The 17848-nt window shown below is 34.4% G+C and overlaps 1 protein-coding gene across 2 annotated transcripts in view; it reads right to left on the bottom strand.

Moving 5' to 3' along the window:
• The window catches only part of ANKS1B (ankyrin repeat and sterile alpha motif domain containing 1B), a 411850-nt gene that overhangs the window by 296226 nt on the left and 97776 nt on the right, over positions 1 to 17848 (bottom strand). For both annotated transcript variants that reach the window (XM_059846720.1, XM_059846716.1), the window contains one exon: positions 15384 to 15524. In XM_059846720.1, the coding sequence (XP_059702703.1) occupies positions 15384 to 15524 (141 nt within the window). The remainder of the gene's footprint in view (positions 1 to 15383; positions 15525 to 17848) is intronic.

The raw sequence follows: 17848 nt of genomic DNA, 5'->3' as shown, positions 1-17848 counted from the left end.
TAATCTCACATATATAAACTATTAATAACTAGTTTAAGGTAGTAGAAATTATAAAGATTACAAAATTTTGCAAGCAGGTTTCCTGAAGCTCCAGTAACTTTTTAACTTCAGCCATTTCATTCCTTAAAATAAGTTAATAGAAAATTACACAGAGGCATCGAAGCAGCTGAAGTGCAACTGCAGGACAAGAGAAGGAATCCTTCCAGCCTTGAAAAAAAGAGAATTTTTAGCCTGTCCATTTAAGTCTGCTGTAAAAAGGCAGAGGCAAAAATTTATTTACCAAAGCAATGACTGAAACAGGAGACTTCAAATCTCCTTGTACTCTTCTAGAAACACGCATTTAAGTCAGAATGCCAAAACCCTAATTATAGTAAATCTGCCTAGAGAAGCCCATGAAGAAATACTGCAGCCTTAAAATTGTCACAAAACACCAAAGGAAAATTTTGTTCAGTGCCTGAATTCAGCTACATTAAAAAACAAAAAAAAACAAACAATTAAAAGTTGATACACCAAACAGTAGAATAGACTAGAATTAGAATAGTAGAATAGATTAGAATAGATCATTAGAAAAGATCATACTTTGTGTCACCCAACATTCTGTCTGTAAAGGCAGCCAACAGTGCTGACCTAGAGAACAGTGAAACCAACATGAGATTAGGTCAAGCATGCAGTAACTGCTTCTTCTTCTGCAACACCTTGTGGGTCTAACATTTCATAGTCAAAAGGTTTGTTTTGCATGTCTACCAATCCAGCTTTCTAGAATTACCTTCTCAAGTTGCCTTTAGAGCACGTCCCCTTTCACAGTTTTCATGCCCCCATCTTGTTTTTATCTATCTCACCAAGTTTGACATTGCTGTTTTATAATTTAGGTGGCAATGAAGGGTTGTTCTTTATTTATCCTCTCCATGTGATGTCACAGACATATGCACTTGCCATGTCCTCTCCTTTAGGGAATGAGAAATACTAGCCTACTTACCCAGCTGTTCCAGGATTTTGACCATCCCTGTCACCCTTCATCCTCTCAGTTTTCAATGATGTGACAGGGATGACATTTTCTCAGATTTCCTCATTCAAGACGATGGCTCACCAAGCAGTCATACTGACATAATGATTTTTTTGTACTCTACTCCTTTCCTAATTGCTCTTAACATTCAATTTGATTTTCTGAATGTTATTCAACATTCTTTAATTAACATTGCATGAACATAAATGTCAGAGAAGAATAAATAAAAATGATGGGGTTACTCAGAAAATTGTTAGAATGTAAGCTACCAGCAATTAAAGTCTTCCTAATTATCTCTCTAATAAATAAAATATAATAGTATGTCCAGCAGAAGTTAAATGAGTTAGAGCCAAAAAAGGATTGTTAATACTTTAGAAAGTCAGAAATTCTATCAACCCATTAAGTGAAGATGATAAACCTTTATTAAAAAGTGCTTATGTAACAAAAAGAAAAAAGAAAATTTCTCAACACTGGCATTGTAAAGTCTTCTAGTTGCCACAAAATGTTCTCCATTTTGCTAATACTGAGCATTTCTAGAAATTTCTAAGATCTAAACTAATTCACCAACTTAAATGTTAGCAGATGTTGTAAGATTCTAAGTATCAAGTGTGAAGCAAGGTGATTCTGTTCTTTTCTTGAAAGCTCTAGACCAACCGCAACAACTACAGTAATTTCTACATGCCCAAGTTATTATCAACTCCATAATAAAAAATCCTAAAAATATTATTCCTTTATCTTCAGTCCTGAAATCAAAATCAGAGTCTAATTTTTGTTTTAAAAATAGAGATTATTCAATCTCAAATTTCTATTAACTCCTCCAAATTGTTGAATATGAGATATATACCTGACCACCAACATCAAGAAAGAATTTATTCTTATTTGAAATTATAACTTCACAAAAATAATGTGCTGGGCTTCTAGCACATTAAAATATGTAGGGGTTTTTTTGTGGAAAGGATAAAAATACATACACAATAGAAGTAAAAAAAAAAAACCCAAAACTGAGAGTGAGTGAGTCACTCTAGTGGGAAATCACTAGAGAACAGCCACCCATATTGATCAATGTAAATCAGATTTTTTTTGTCTTGTAGAAAGAAACATAATGTGACACTGAAGGTGCAGAGCATGTGCCAGGGACACACTGTGGCCCTTGTTCACAGGCCTGCAGCCAGCCGGATCTCCTCTGAGCACAAGTTTAAAAGTATAACACCTATGATACACTGTCTGAAACCTGCACAGGGGTAAGAGATTGTTAATCAGTGGGAATGAAATTGCTCCAAAAATATCTATTTTTGCCCATTGCAAAGAGTTATACACAATTGTAAAATGATGTGCCATAATATGACTAAATCTTCAAGAACTACATGATGTTGAGTCAAACCTTTTTTTTCCACATTTTTTCCAGGTTTCTAGCTTCCCTTGCTTCTGCCTTCTATATAGTCTTGCCTTTCTTTTGAGAATCAAACTGAATGATGTATGATTAAGGGCTGAGGTATATGCAAGTTTGTGTTTGTAAGAGCTATGAATAGGAATGATAGAGGCTCAGGAGGCACCTAATCTGAACTGACACTCTGACAAAAAGATAGAATTTGTACTTTACAGAATTTTTTTCATTCTGTCAATATCCTTTCCTATAAAAATCAGGTCACTTGAAGCTTTATTACTTCCCTGGAACATGTGACAACCTACCAGGGTCACATATGACTCTCCTCTTAAAGTAGAAATAAACTGGGAAACACAGAAAGGAAGAATGCAATGTATCTGCCACCTTTAGAAATATCTTTTTCATTTATATAGCTAGTGAAGAACAGCTATTAAATTCTGACATACTCCTTGAGATCCACCAGGGTATTGTGCTGTCTCCTCTGGCTTGCTGAAGGCCAGAGGACCAGCACCTAGAATCCAGGTGGTTGCCCTTCTATCATAGTATCATAATTTCTGCCCAGCTGCTCCTTAGAAGAGTACTATGACATGTTATTGATGAAACTTGAGAATTATTATTATATGCTACATCAACCCAAAGCTCCTGATTATCCTGAGAGTGAGCAATGAATATTGCATTTATCCCATGTATGCCAGAGAGTTATGGAATGGTTTGGGCTGGAAGGCACCTTTAAAGGTCATCTAGTGAAACCCCTTGCTATGGGGAGGGGTATCTTAAACTAGACCGGGTTGCTGAGAGGCCCTGACCTTGAATGTTTCCAGGGATGGGCATCTACCTCCTCCCTGGGCAAACTATTCCAGTGATTCACCATCCTCACTGTAAAAAAAAAAAAAAAATTTCCTTACATCTAGTCTGAGTGTACTTGCAGACTTCATGACATTTGTAAACAGACTGATCCATAACCTTGTTGGATTGGGACACTTCACACTGAAATATTAATGATAAGTAACTGAAGGTTGCTGAGAGGAATCAAGAATTCAAGCAAGAAAGATGTCCTGACCAGTGACTAAAGATAATTAGAACAGCTTTCTGACATGCAGCAAGGTGGAAAGGGAAATGTGTGAACCTGAATGGCATTGCACAAGTTTGCCACAATAATGTACTAAGCAAAAACAACTGAAAGTATTTCCTATGTCACAACAAGCCCCACACCCCAAGTAGATGATGAAATATTTATTTTTCACTGCCTTTCCAGTCAAAGATATCAGGAATAGTACTATAATTTATGGCTAGTAAAACCACATCTAATACTAATAATTTAACCAAAGCAAGTTTCGTAGTATCATACAATTAGAATAATTTTTCATGAGTCAAGCTATCATAAATGTTCATTGTTATGACAGCTAGAAACACCTGAATGTGTAATTTGTCATAGAACATATAATAAGGTTCACGATATATTGCAGAATCTGGAAAATCACCAATAATCTCATTTAAAGGTAATGACAGTGGAGGATCTACTGTGGTCTGCACAAAGTATTTCTAGCAAGGATTTTAAGAGCAGGAACTTTTACTCTTTCAGCAAACATCTGAAATTGCAGGTTTGCAGTTGTAGGAATAATACATGTACAGAGTTCACTGAAATATTTATTTCCCTTCAACACCTGAAACAGCCTTTTCAAGTTTCAGAAAGCCTTCTACAGAGCTGAGAAAAGCATCAATTTTAAAAAGCATGTTTGAGTTGTTGTCCTGTTTAGTTAGATGTAAATGTAAATATGATGTTTAGTTTTTCAGAAACTGAAATTTAGATTTACTTTTTCAAACTTTATGTATAAAAAAATGAGCCTTATTTATATAACACCCCAAATATAGGTTTATTTTTCTCCTTTTCCAATGCATAATTTCAAAAATCCATGTTTTGAATTTAAAAGTTCATATGAAAACTGTACAGAAAAAAACCCCTGTAAGCTAAAGGTTCCTACAATGCCTTACAACACAAAACTCACTAATATAGCCTAAACTATAAACGTGTGAAGACAGGGGTAAATTGTGAGCATAATGAATGCAGTGCTAACCTCAGCAGCAGAAACATGTCACTATATTTTATGCAGTGTTTTCATAATTCTAACTGGCAGATATTCAGCATTTCAAATGAAGCTAGATTGTTGTAGTCATGTTACATGCTTTCCCATGCATTCAACACTCAGGCCATAGAAAAGAGCAGATGCTTCCTCTAATAAATAACTCACTGTGACAAAGAATATACTAGAAGTGCACATAATCTGGTTTATGCAAATATTAATGGTTGTGTGTGGTGATGTAGTGTAATATAATAACAGTTTTAATAAACGATTCTTAGTTTAGCTGAAAAAAATACAATTATAAATTAGAAAGCAATTTCCAGTTCAAATATCCTCCCTTTTTTTCTATTGTTTTCATGAAAGATAATTTAAAAAATTATGTCTTGTTTGAATTTGAAGCTGTAGGAAAATGCCTCTTTAAAATAAACACTATTTTATTAAAAAAAAAAACATAAAATGAGCTTAAACCTAAGCTCCATGGAAACAATACTTCTCTGCAAGATGCTTATGCTCTAATGCCTAGGTTTTAAACATACACACACAGCTCCAACTGAAGCAGCAAATACGAAAACTAACTCCTCACATTAAAAGGGCAGTAACCATGGAAAATGTTAGATACTGAGAAACCTTATACTGAAGGCAATATTTGACAGCAAATGCAGAAAACAATGCACTACTCTGTGTTAAGCAGACTCACATTTCTCACATTTTATAGCTTAATTTCTGTCAAGTACTGTGCCATTAAATGAAAAACGTATGTGTTGCTGTGAAGGGGAGAGAAGAACTGAAAGCACTTAAGTAAATCTTGAAGCAAAACACAACAGCTCTGTGAATAGCAACCTTACAGCTGTAAACTGACTTGATTGAAGAGAAGATAACTTCACTAAAATGACACATTATGGGAGAAATCTTCTTTGAAAGGAGAGATTTACACCAAAATTCAATCCATTATCTATTACAAATAACCTATACCTTTAAAAAAAATATTCTATCTCTGCCCATGCATCTTTTTCTGTAGTAAATACTCTGAAAAATTTGCACAATAGAAACCAATTAATTGTTATCACATACAATAAATTTGATAGAAGAGAAAAATAAATATTTGCTATTTAAGGAAAGGCAATCTTCCATGTTCAAAAGTTTTTGACACTGAAGAAAGAAAAATTTAAATATGTTTGTTATAAAGGTTATTACTGCAATAGCACAAACCAAGACTCTCTTAGAAGAAATCTTTCCTACACATGCTCCCACAGTAAAATAGAAAGAACAAGAAAATGTTTTTCAAAATACTGAAGTTATGGAAAGTGGTATTGTCAAAGCGAAAGAACTTTGTTGTGAATCATACTGTTATTTGTTACATAACTGAAAAGTGAAATACAAAATTAACAGAAAAAAAGTTTGAGATTGTTCTTTAAAGATCCCAGCAGCATGCAAAATTTCTAAAAGCTAATACCTGCTAAATAAATAGTACCAAATAAACTTTGCAGATATTTCAGCAATGTGAAAATTAAGCCTAACAGTAAGAGACAGTTGGAGGGAAAGTAAATTCATACTGTAAGCTAGACATGGTGCTTAAAAACAGTAAAACAAGTTATTCCATGGCAACAGGGGAAATATGCACATTAGCACTAAACACAAGTTAAGAGGATATTGCCTGTATCTCCTATATTCTTAAATAACTCAGTAATTTTCTGTTTCATACCATAGTTCTGAATGGGAACCTATGAACTCCACTGTTTCCTGGCCAAAAGTGTGCCAAAGCCCACTAACATTCATAACATGGATTTTTAGTTCAATGGATACAAAAAGCTCCACTGCTCAGTGCTATCTCCTCACACTGCCTATAATCTTGGCAATTTTACGAGGGCTGATGTGACCATGTTGAATTTCAGCAGGTAAGATGGAAATATAAGGGCAATACATGAACATAATTACTTAATTCATCACTGAATGAAAGCCATTCCATTAATAAACATGCTACTTCCAATTTCCATATGGCTCATTAAAGAAGGAACCCTACCTTTTCACATCAAAGCTCTGTTGCTTTAATTGTTACTATGATGATGCCTGTGGTATGATAATCTACTTATTCATTGCAAATTCTCAGCCCTAGATATTGTGAAATGGAAACAGAATGTAAAGATTACATAAAACAAAATTAATAAAGATTATAAGGGAACCTAAATCACATTTTCAATAACATGTGAACTTAAAAATTTTTCTATAGGTTCACTGTAAGATTCCAGTTTGGAACAGTGACCACTCTGTCTATTTAACAAGAATTAAGGGGTCTTGCTGCAGGTTTGCAGTCATAGTAGCTGTAATGAATAGTTTTATTACAGGTAATCTCTGTTAATGTTGTTAATTCCTTCATATGTAAAGAAACTACTATATCAGAGTTTCCCAAAACCAAGATGGTAAAAAGTCCTCAGAAAAGAACTTTTTCCCTAATGATTCTATTGCTCGAGGTTCTGATTCAATTATTCTCTTATTTTTCATCAAATAACAACTCATTTTCAAAATAGCAATGTAAATGCTAGAAGTTAAACACTTAAGTAATTCGCAAACTCAAGATCCTTTCAAATTTTCATTACTGAGAAAACAGTGTTGTTAAGTAAAAGAAATTTGCTACTCGGAATGTCTGGATGTCACAAGAAACCACCTGAAGCCAGAGAACAGGAAACCCTTGGCAATGGATCTTTCTTCCTGGGTCAAAAAATTACATTCTAGCCACTAAAAATCCAAACTGTGAAGAGTGAGGAGTTCTTCTTTGATCTTACAGTCCTGATGAGAAATAACTGTCTGTGGGAAAAAGATGTTTAGATTGCTATCCTTGAGAGGTACCTCAAAAATTGCTCATGAACCTTACAATAGAACATTATTCTAGAGATTCAAAAGAGATTATAAAAAAGATACACTCAGACTGTCCACTTTGGAAGTGAGTAGAAAGGACTGAAAGAAAGCTTTCTACTTTGTCAGCTGTGTACCCTAAGTGCCCTGGTGTTTAATTTGCACATAAATTCAGCTCAAAAACTAGGCATGTGGTCAAAAACATCCCTAAATTCATGTCTCACACTGGCTGACTCACAGTGGCTTCCTGTTCAACAGAAAAGAGCAGTAAGTCAAATACCTTCAGAGATGTTGACACTTTCTTAATGATAGAAGGAGCAAGAATATCCAGATGGGTTTCTGAAGGAACGTTCTGCTGTCAATATTTATTTTTCACAATGCAGTTCACTAAAAAAAGCTTTATGTGTATATAGAACTGCTGTCTGTATGTAGTATCTGCTAATCATAAAAGTTAATAAGGGACAAACCTTTTAGTTTGCAAGCACTTAGACTGTTGGGCTAAAACACTGTCTGAGAGTTATACACTCAATTTTGTTAAATTCAAAATTAGGTAGCTATAAATAGGACTTAACATTGCCTAAAGATTTTATTTTCTCTCTTTTTCTTCACAGTATAAAATATTGTGAAACAAAAACTAGGATGCTATAAAATTATAGCACCTCCAAAAATAACACAGTTGGCATGATACTGTCAATTTATTAATTTACCTCAATGTCTTCACACTTACACCTTTTATCTCCTAAAATTGCAAAATGCCTAGTGGACTGTTTGGGTTATACAAAGACATATTTATAACAAGTATTTTTAAAAAAGCTATCTCCCCCTTTCACCAAAGGAGCATAGCTATTCTCCATACTATTAGGAGCATTACTGTGACTTCTTTTTTTAATAGTAGATTTTATGAAACAAACTGCTTATTCCTTCTGGAAAGTGAATAGAACATCTACATTCTACAGCAATATATATGATTAACATTCTAGGTAAAAAAACATGAAGTATGAGATTGCTGTTTTCTAGCTGAACTGTCTTTTTGAGTGACCTAAAGTAAAAATAAGTATTTCACTATAATTGGTAGATCACATTTTCTATCCAAAGTAGATCCAAAATACCTTTTCATGAAAACATGAGACAATGTAGTCTTATATATTTCCCTTTGATATCTTAAATACAGACTCCCCCCAATTCAGTTTCATTTCTTTTACATCCAGTTCATGAGTTCTTCTCAGTTACAGGTTGCTAGTAGTGAAAAAAATTGTAACAATCAGTTTGGGATTTTAAGAAACTGTAAGTCTTAGACTAGTTTTGAATTTTGATGAAAATAAAAGGTATCTTTTTATAAAGCTACATTTGCATGGAAACCCAAGCAGGGTTGAGCACATTAAGGCTTATATTTAAGAAATTCATTGATTCAGGATCTATCCCATTTTTAGACTCAGTATAATGGATACCAGCATTCAAGGTTTTCAGTAAAATAAAACCATGAGACATGACTTTAAACCCAAGCCATGCATTTCCTTTTGCACAGCAAGAGAGGATTCACAGTTTGATCGTACAGAGTTGCTCTTTTTAAAAGTCCAGCTGTCAGTCAGGTCTTTTCTTCAGAAAGAAATAAGGTCTATACATTTTAAAGACTTCTCATGGACTCACTCTACAAAGACATGACTTTCTGCACTATGAAAACTGAAGTAAGAAAACTTATCCCTCACAGTTCCAGTATTAGCTTAGTTCTCAGATGTATTTTTAACATAATTAAAAACAAACAAACAAAAAATAGAACATAGGTTTTTATGCTCAAAACCAGTCCCAAAATGTCAAGTGTCTTTGAACAGCCCTTCACAGAAATACAACCTGACACAAAGCTTGACTGCATGGCTAATCAGTGTAGCAAATCCATGTCACAATCACCATGTCCAGATATCCCCACTCAACTGATATCTTAACTCCAGACACTTCAACATCAGCACTTGTGTGCATAAACTCTTCCTCCTGTTACTATGGTAGGAGCAACAAATACAATATATCTATGATGGCTTTTTTTCCTCCAGGAAACATCAAGACTGAATAATTAGTAGCCCAATTCAGTCAGAAACAGGAAGATCAACATAAGTTTTCAGGTTTTAATATACTGCTTTACTATTTCTCTTATGAAGCAGTTAAAGTCCAAACACAAAGTTTTTAACATGAAGTTGGAATTTCTTTCATGTACAAAACTAATTGCCATGTGCTACTTCTATCTATTCACTGGGCAATTCAAATTGATTTTTTCCATTTTCCCATAATTTGAGAGGCAGCACTGAAAGCAAAGACATTCCAGGAAAGTGTGTCTTCTGGTTACCACTAAATTTTAAACCACAAATATAGTTATACTATGTAAGATCCTCACAGATTACCATTGTGAAATGTTTCAGTTAGGTATGTGACAGTGTTCAATTCAACAGTAGTTTCTACATGAATTTGAATACCATTAATAGGAAATAAATTTAATCTTGTAAACCATACGGTCATCAATATTTCAGATTATTTCTGACATAGATCACTAGTTCCAGTACATTTTGACACCTCTCTCCTTTCTCTCTCATCCTGTTTAATTTTGCTGTTTCATGATCACACCAAGAGATAACACATCCCAACAGTGACCAGATTTACACAGTGCTGAACAGGGATAGCCAAATTTTCAAAACCAGTCATTTAAAAACTGCAGAGGTAGCCCTAAACTTTTAAAGAAATAAGCTCATCTGAGGTCCCATAGCCTTACAGAGGATTACAGAACCATAGGTGTTAACAATTATATGAAAGAGATCTCTGGAAGTCATCTTTTCCAAACTTGCAGTTGAAGCAGAGCTTAGGAGCTTGATCAGTCAATTCTGAAAATACCCAAGGACCATAACTTCTCTGGTTATACTACACACCTGTGTAGGGGGGTCTAGTGTACACAACTAGCACAGTAAAAAGGCATTTGCAAGAAGACACAACAAATTTACATGGGCGACTCCAAATTTACACTGGAAATTCAGAAGCTACGTATGCAATACATACCATATGCAAGAATGAAACGTTCAGCTTCATTCCTTAAAACACAATCAGAAAATGTAGCATAGCACTAAAATAATACACAATTTTTTCAATATACTTATTTTCTATCACTGTTCAGCAGGGTATAATCATCACCTGCTGGTTCTTTCTAGGCAGAATACATATTGCACTTTTCGGTAGCTGCTTCAGTGTGTGGGTGGTGTGTTCCTGAAATTACTAATAAGACTTAAGCTTACTGCAAAAGAGACAACACTGCAAATCAAGAATTTAACAGAAATATTTTTTATGGGTAGTAGAGCTTTACATGTTAATTTTATATTTAAGTAAAATTATAATTTAATCCACTAAATTAGGAAGAAAAAAATATTTTTCAGAGAAGGTTAGAAACTATAGGGAAGTATTACAGATAATAAAATAATCTTACTCTGGCTATCCATAGTCAGGTATATTTTTAGTCAAAGCTTTCTCCACTTTGTCTATATCATCACTAAACAAGGAGACAGGTTTCCTCCCCTAAAACACAGAAATGAGATAATGCCACAAGAATTTCTGTTTCTAGTTTTGGAGAACTTCAGCACTAAGATCAGCCAAATCTGCTTCTTTACCAGTCTAGTTTGAAATGTGCTTCCACTGAATGCACTGAAAGGTAAGGTTATTAACAGATTGAAAAACCAAGCTCAAGCTTAAGCACTTAAGCCATTATTGTTTAATTAAAAACCTGTTCTTTGTTTTTGTCGGTTTTGATTTAGATAGAAAGAAGAAACACTTCCTCTTTTATATGACCTCCCCTGCATCGTAGCAGTTCAAAAATTACTCAAACATTTGCACTGAGCTTAAAGTCTAAGAAAATTTTTGAGGCAACTGAAAATAGGAGTTCAAGCTGAAAGAATATGTTAAAACGAAAACAAATAATGCCAAATAAAATTCCCAATATTAAAATTCTTCAGAAAGAGACAACACAAAGACATGAAGCCTCTTTCCAGAGAGCATCAGTACAGAGGGTTTTTTAGGAGCAGATTTGATCTCTATGTGAAAACTGAGCTAGCTCCTTACTTAATTACTCCATTCATCTCTCATGTTTCCTGAGCTGACTTTGAAAATGTAAAAATAATTGCAACAGAATAATTTTCAATATCATGCTTTCTACAATACAAACAGTATACAAAATCTCTTCCCATTAAATATTACTTTTTAAAATTTACAAAAAGAAGTACAGACAGACAAAATGATCTTCTGGAAGACAGACATGAAATACATAACCCTATTAACAGATGCATCAAACTCCAAACTTTAAATATTCCCACCATAGCCTGTATTGATGAAGAAACTATTGTATACAGTTCCCATCTAAAAATATAGTTAGGAGTCCACTTTTGCTTCCCTCCATCTAAATAAAAAGGCTTTGTGAGGGGAATGTCTCTCTTCCACAGGAGAATACATGATAAAGTTGCTGGAGTTCCTACCTCTAGGAATCCTAGAGTTATGTAGCAGAATGTTGATCAGTCTAAAAGGAAAATGTCAAGGTCTCCCAGAAGTTCGTTCCCTCTTAAAAGATGAAAATTTGACACTAAGCTAGAAACATAGAATTTAAATATCTATAAATTTGCCATATATTTTTTGTAAGAGCCATGCTTCCCAGCGACTGACAGCATGAAGATTTTTTATACTTATGGCTTTTGAATCAAAGTTCAAATTTTCCATAGCAACTGCACTGCTCTCTTTACAGACATTATTTCATTTTGTAATGGAGGTGTAACAAATGAGGTGTTCCTGGCTGTCATCATGTCAAACACACAGAATAACTGTCAGGATTTTTAAGTTGTACACACAACACAATTCAAGTCACAGTTCAGTCAAGCTGACCCAGCAGCATCATAAACAGGACAGAGCTAAACCTGCCTTATCTCACAATTACTTTATATCATAATTATAAAACTATGCTGGCATGGCTGTCAAGATTAAGGTGTGTGAACTGCTTGCTTTAAACTGATAATACTGGAGGGATCATATAGAGCTCTGCAGCACACATCTCTCTGACATTGCAGACTGCCCTCTATTATCTCTGTACATCAGGCCCTGTCTGCCTCTTAGCAGAGAAATATTCAAAGTATGCTATACATGAAAAAGAAAATGGAATTATATACATATATTCAGAGTATGCTGCTCTATTCTCAAGAAAACATGAATATGTATGTGGGTACTGAATTTTTTCCCTCAACCAAAGATTAACTCCAGAACAAAGCAACAGCCCAAATTAACCTTAAATCATAACCAACAAATGGAATGCTCTCTGCTAAAATAAGAAGACATGTCTCAATTCCAGTCTCCAAAAATCCAGCTGCATATTCTAAACCCCTGAAATTTTTACAAGGCACAAAGATTTTTCCATAAAGCTCTTGTAGCACTTCACCAATTTTGAGACTGTAAAAGAGAGTTGATTGTTCTGAGAACACCTGTATTACTGCTATGCTAGGTCTTAAATAACATTTTATGCAGAACTTTCTATAATAGCCCTTTCTAAAATGACACTTCCCAGCACAGCCGAGACAGCAATAACACACCACATGCCAGAAGTACCTCCAGACAAGCTTTTTTTCCCTAACTGCAAAAAAGAAACCAAGTCTGTCAAGGAGATTACTGCCCTCTCCTTTGGCATACTGAAAACTGTTAGCTCATTAGGTCACAGATGGACATTTTCATAAGCTCACCTAAAAATCAATTTCATGTTATCATTGTGCCTCTGACTGTGTATATAAAGCAAGAATCAATCTTTGTGTTTGTTCACCTTTGATGTGCAAACACAATATATTTATATGATTGTAAAATCTATTTTTAAATAAAGTGTAAAAATGAACTTGTTTGAGTCCAAGAGTAACTGATAGAGCCTTTTCCCTATTTTTGGATCTTTAGGAGAGCATAAATTTTAAAACACATGTCAAATACCCTTATCTCACTGCTCCTTCATGATGAAGTCTGTCCTTTCTGATATGTTAGTGCACTGACATGAGTATCAGAAACATATTTTTGTACTTTTACCTAAAAAATGTTATTGCACACAATATATAATTTGTTAGACCAATTCCAGATACTGTTCTTAATCCAGAAACTTACATATATACTTTGTGTTTTCAATCCCTTAGAACAAGATGTTCTCTGCTGCATTCTGAAGTAAATGTGAAAGATCCAACAGATCAGCTAACAGCTTGAAAGACTGCATACACTAATGGCAACAATTTATAAAAACCAAAGTCACTGGCTTTTAGTTTGGAGACTTTTCACTACCTAATTTCTTTCCTTTCTCCCATAAAAAGAAATCAACAAAAGACCAAAACTATCTCTGTCATGAATTTTCATGGATAGAAGCAATCTAGAAAGGCAATCTGTCATATCATAAATGAAAGCATAATAAATATACACTTTTTTGTACTTATAATTAAGAATCTTATTGGTCTCAGAGCAAGAAGGACGAGATATCATGAGTTTGAGCTTAAAATTTAAGTACAATGAATAACACTAATTCAGGAATCACTATCTTAAAACTGACATCATAGTTGAAATGAATCTCCCTTTACAAATAGGAAAGATATACCAACCAACCAAACAACCACACTTGATTACACTTTTCAAAGGCATCCCTCAATTTTGTAGCACCTTTTATGTATACCTAACCTAAAGAAGAAACAAGGAAAAAAAAATATTTTCTAAAATTAGGAAATAAAAGCAGCATGTATGTTCATCATAGGCAAGTTTAACAATAATTAAACCACAGGTGATATTTAAATAAGAAAAGCTCCATTTAAGAAATATGTTTTGAAACAAATCCTTGAAAACGAGGAATTAGTAACTAGTACCCCGATTGTAAATCAGGATGATTCCAACAACGCCCCACTTCACCAAATGTCTAAAATGATGGATAGTATGAAGTAGGAAACAGCTACTGAAAGGGGAAAGGAACATAAAGGCTCCTTATCAAGAGACAGGGCAGTGCTCATTGTTATTCAAGCACATGAGCTGCCATATCCTGTTTCCATTGACTGCAGGGAAGGCTTCAGCATTGACTTCAAACAGGTGCAAGTCCACGAGACTTAAAGGGAATAAACCGTACAGTCATGGTATGAAAGCAACAGTGTATGAAGTGTGGGGAGACAGGATATGGAATTCCAATGTGGTACACAAGAATCTGACAAAGCTATTTAAATGCAGTGCCAAGTAAGGATGCAACTGAAAAAAAACCAGACATTTCTAAACAGAAATTTGGCAGGTCTTCAGTCAATGCTACAAAAAAAAAAAAAAAAAAAAAAAAAAGACCAGGAAAAATGTTACACAAACGAGAGTGCTAATTTATGGTGGGGGGAGAGAACAAGGGAGACCCAGAAGCAGCAATAAGCATCATCCTGTTCTGGAGCAATACAATATCACTTGTTCAGGACACAGCTGCTGGAATGCTTTGGTAGATACTGTAGACTGGTCTGCTCCAAGAGTTGCTGGGACTTAGACTCAAATATATTACCCACTTCTATTTATTCTCTTCTGTATTATGAGGAGCATTTGAAAACATTTGGGGATTTTTTCTTTAACTTACATAATCTTCAAAAAGGAGTCTTAGGCTATATTCTTATATCAGTTGAGTTATGCATGATATCCTCAATTAATTCTATAAAGAAAGTAGCTGAGATGTCATTATATTAATTAGAAGCTGGTCAAAAATAGAGTACTTATCCCAAAGGAAACTATGCAACTTCAAAATTTGTTTCCAGATGGAAAAGAAAGCTATCCAACATAGCAACTATCTGTCTAAAATAGGGGTAGTAAACATCAGTCTCCATATTAAACTGTTATGAATAATTATTATAGCAGGATGACTGAACCTTCAACATTTAATTTTGGAAGCAGCTTTTGACATTAAAATGAAGAGTGAAAGTAGCAATTTTGAAGGGAATCAGGCAAGACTATAAATAACTAAGGGTTAAGGCAGAGATGAAGCATCTCTTCCATAGTTACTAAGTTTTATGATGAAAAGGGAATCACATACCTGTGCAAGCATGGGAAATCCGAGGTTCCTGCATCCATTACAAGGTGTGAGTGCCTCCCATAAACCAGAAGGTCCACAAGTATTTTCAGCTGCATCATCATCTTCTTCCTCTCTTGGCGATAAACGCATTGAAGAAGGCCTCTGTGCATAAAGAAACAATACTTTCAAATTAAACAGAGTGATGTATATTGTAAAGAATCTTTTTATCTCATGAACTTAAGAGTGTCAGAAATACCAAAGTATTCAGAAATACCAAAAGATTAACTGCAATTTTGATCCAAAGTACCTACTCAAGTGTTAAACTGCTGTATGAGAATAATACTTTCTAAGGAAGGTGCATATTGAGCTATCTGAGATTATACTTTAAAATTGAGTGAACATATTAATACACATAGAAAATATTTATTGTCTTTATTATCAAGAAATTGGCAATTTCTACTTCATTTTACTTTAAAATTTGCTCTAATATCATTAAGTTTAGGATATTCCACAAAGAATAAAAACTAACATTTGCCTGGACGGGTCCAAGATTTTTGCAGACAAAAACTACTAAATCAATTAAAAGATGAGGTTTCAGGTTTCGCATTATATTTATCAGTAATAAATGTGCTATCTTGTTTTTTAGGCAAAATATGTATTTAAAAATTACCTGTATTATTTTGCTTTATAGTCTGGAAGGGATTAAATTTATCAGGAATAATCACTGACTTATGAACACTGTGGCTTACATATTGATCTGAGTGATAAGGGAAAAATGCTGATTTTTGCTTAAACCAGTATCCAAATTTTCTATAACAGACAGAAAAAGGAACAGTGGTCAGTTTCCATATATTTATGTTATTTTGCTACGCAGGACAATCCACCCCAACTGAATTGCAGTGGCAATTTTTACTAATCTTAGGAGAAGAAGGAGGAAAGTTAACCCAGTAAAGAATGGTTTTTAAAATCTCATATCAACAAAAATTGTTTCAAGTAAAAAAAAAAAAACAAAAAACAACCAAAAAAAGTAATTTTCACACACTAATTCTTTGTCCCTATTTAAATTGGTATACGAAATAGCTCTTTTAGCCTGCTTCAAATTTGCTTGAGCAACCTGCCTGATACTCAGATACTAAATGCTGTGTTTAGGACCACTTCTTTCAGAAGTGGCTGGACCAGAATAGCACTGTTTGAGACAATGGCTGATCACAGCTATCAATCTGATGATAACACTAACTCTAAAGCACTGCTATGGGGTCCATGTAAAAACCATCTTAAAAACCCCAACCCCCAACTGCAGATGATTTTAGCCAATAGAATAAAGAAATGCATGGAGTCTGCTGCAAGGAAGGGAATAGAGAAGTGAAAGAAAATAGGGAGGAAAAGTAGAGAAACAGCAGCAGCTCTAAAGATGAATACAAGCTGATGGAAACTGTAAGAGAAGCAAAGGCACCACACAGACAGGCACTAACTCAAACTGTGTAACGTCTAAGGATCACTCAACTCTTGACTTTTGTGCTAACTTTTTAAGACAAAAGTTGTTGGTATACCATGAATTTAAGCAGGGAAAATATTTATAAATTCTATCTCAACTGGTGCATCAAAGATGAGAAACACAATATACCCCACTCCATTATGCCAATTCCCCTTGGTTAGAAAACAGTTGTTCCCTTGTTGCAGACTTCATGAATCTATCCGTATCTTGTAAAGTTAGGTGGATTTATTTACTTTTTATTTTAGAAGTCAATTTCTAAAACATTCTTAGCATGGTATTTCATTAGGTTATTTTGACACTCTAGTAGTACCACAGAATATGTTGCCATGGCAACCAATATTCTCACACTGATTATTAAAAGCGTCGGGTTAATTCTGCAGAGTGTAGGTCGTGAAAGACTATTATTGCTAGGTATTTGCATAGACAAAGGAAGCAGACTAGAGGTCTTTCCCCTCTATTTATGACACCATCTTCCATGGTGGCTGCCTTACACTTGTATTTTAAATCTCAGAATTGCTGTACCAGAGAATAAAGCATTTCTTGCCCCCTGGAGTAAAAAGCAAAGAACTGCAGCAGCGCTCAGCACAGGAAAGCAGGTGACACACATTAGCTGTAACCTTACAAGCCAATGGAAGTGAATGAATACAAAAGTCATATAAAAACGTCAGTGCACCCTGTAAAGGTACAAAACACACACACATAAGCAAGAAATTTTCAACACAACTAAAGGAAGATGAATTACAATAGAGTCACTGAAGAGGGAGCATATGAGTATTTAGCCATTATAGGAACAGAGTGAAAAAACCCCATGCCAAACAATTATTGAATGGTAAAAACAAAATACACAAGCAGAATGAGAATTGTATATTTCCATTGGATGTATTTTATATAAATAGCCTAAGATAGAGTGCGAATTACAGGAATTTAATGTCGATGTGAATGAGAGGAAGTGCAAAGTATTGAGTCAGCTCTCCTGATCATTCAAAAAAGG

The sequence above is a fragment of the Haemorhous mexicanus genome, chromosome 5 (assembly GCF_027477595.1).
Source record: "Haemorhous mexicanus isolate bHaeMex1 chromosome 5, bHaeMex1.pri, whole genome shotgun sequence".
NCBI classification, from domain to species: domain Eukaryota; kingdom Metazoa; phylum Chordata; class Aves; order Passeriformes; family Fringillidae; genus Haemorhous; species Haemorhous mexicanus.
The sequence above is the reverse complement of the archived record's forward strand: the minus strand, read 5'-3'. Positions and strand labels throughout refer to the sequence as shown.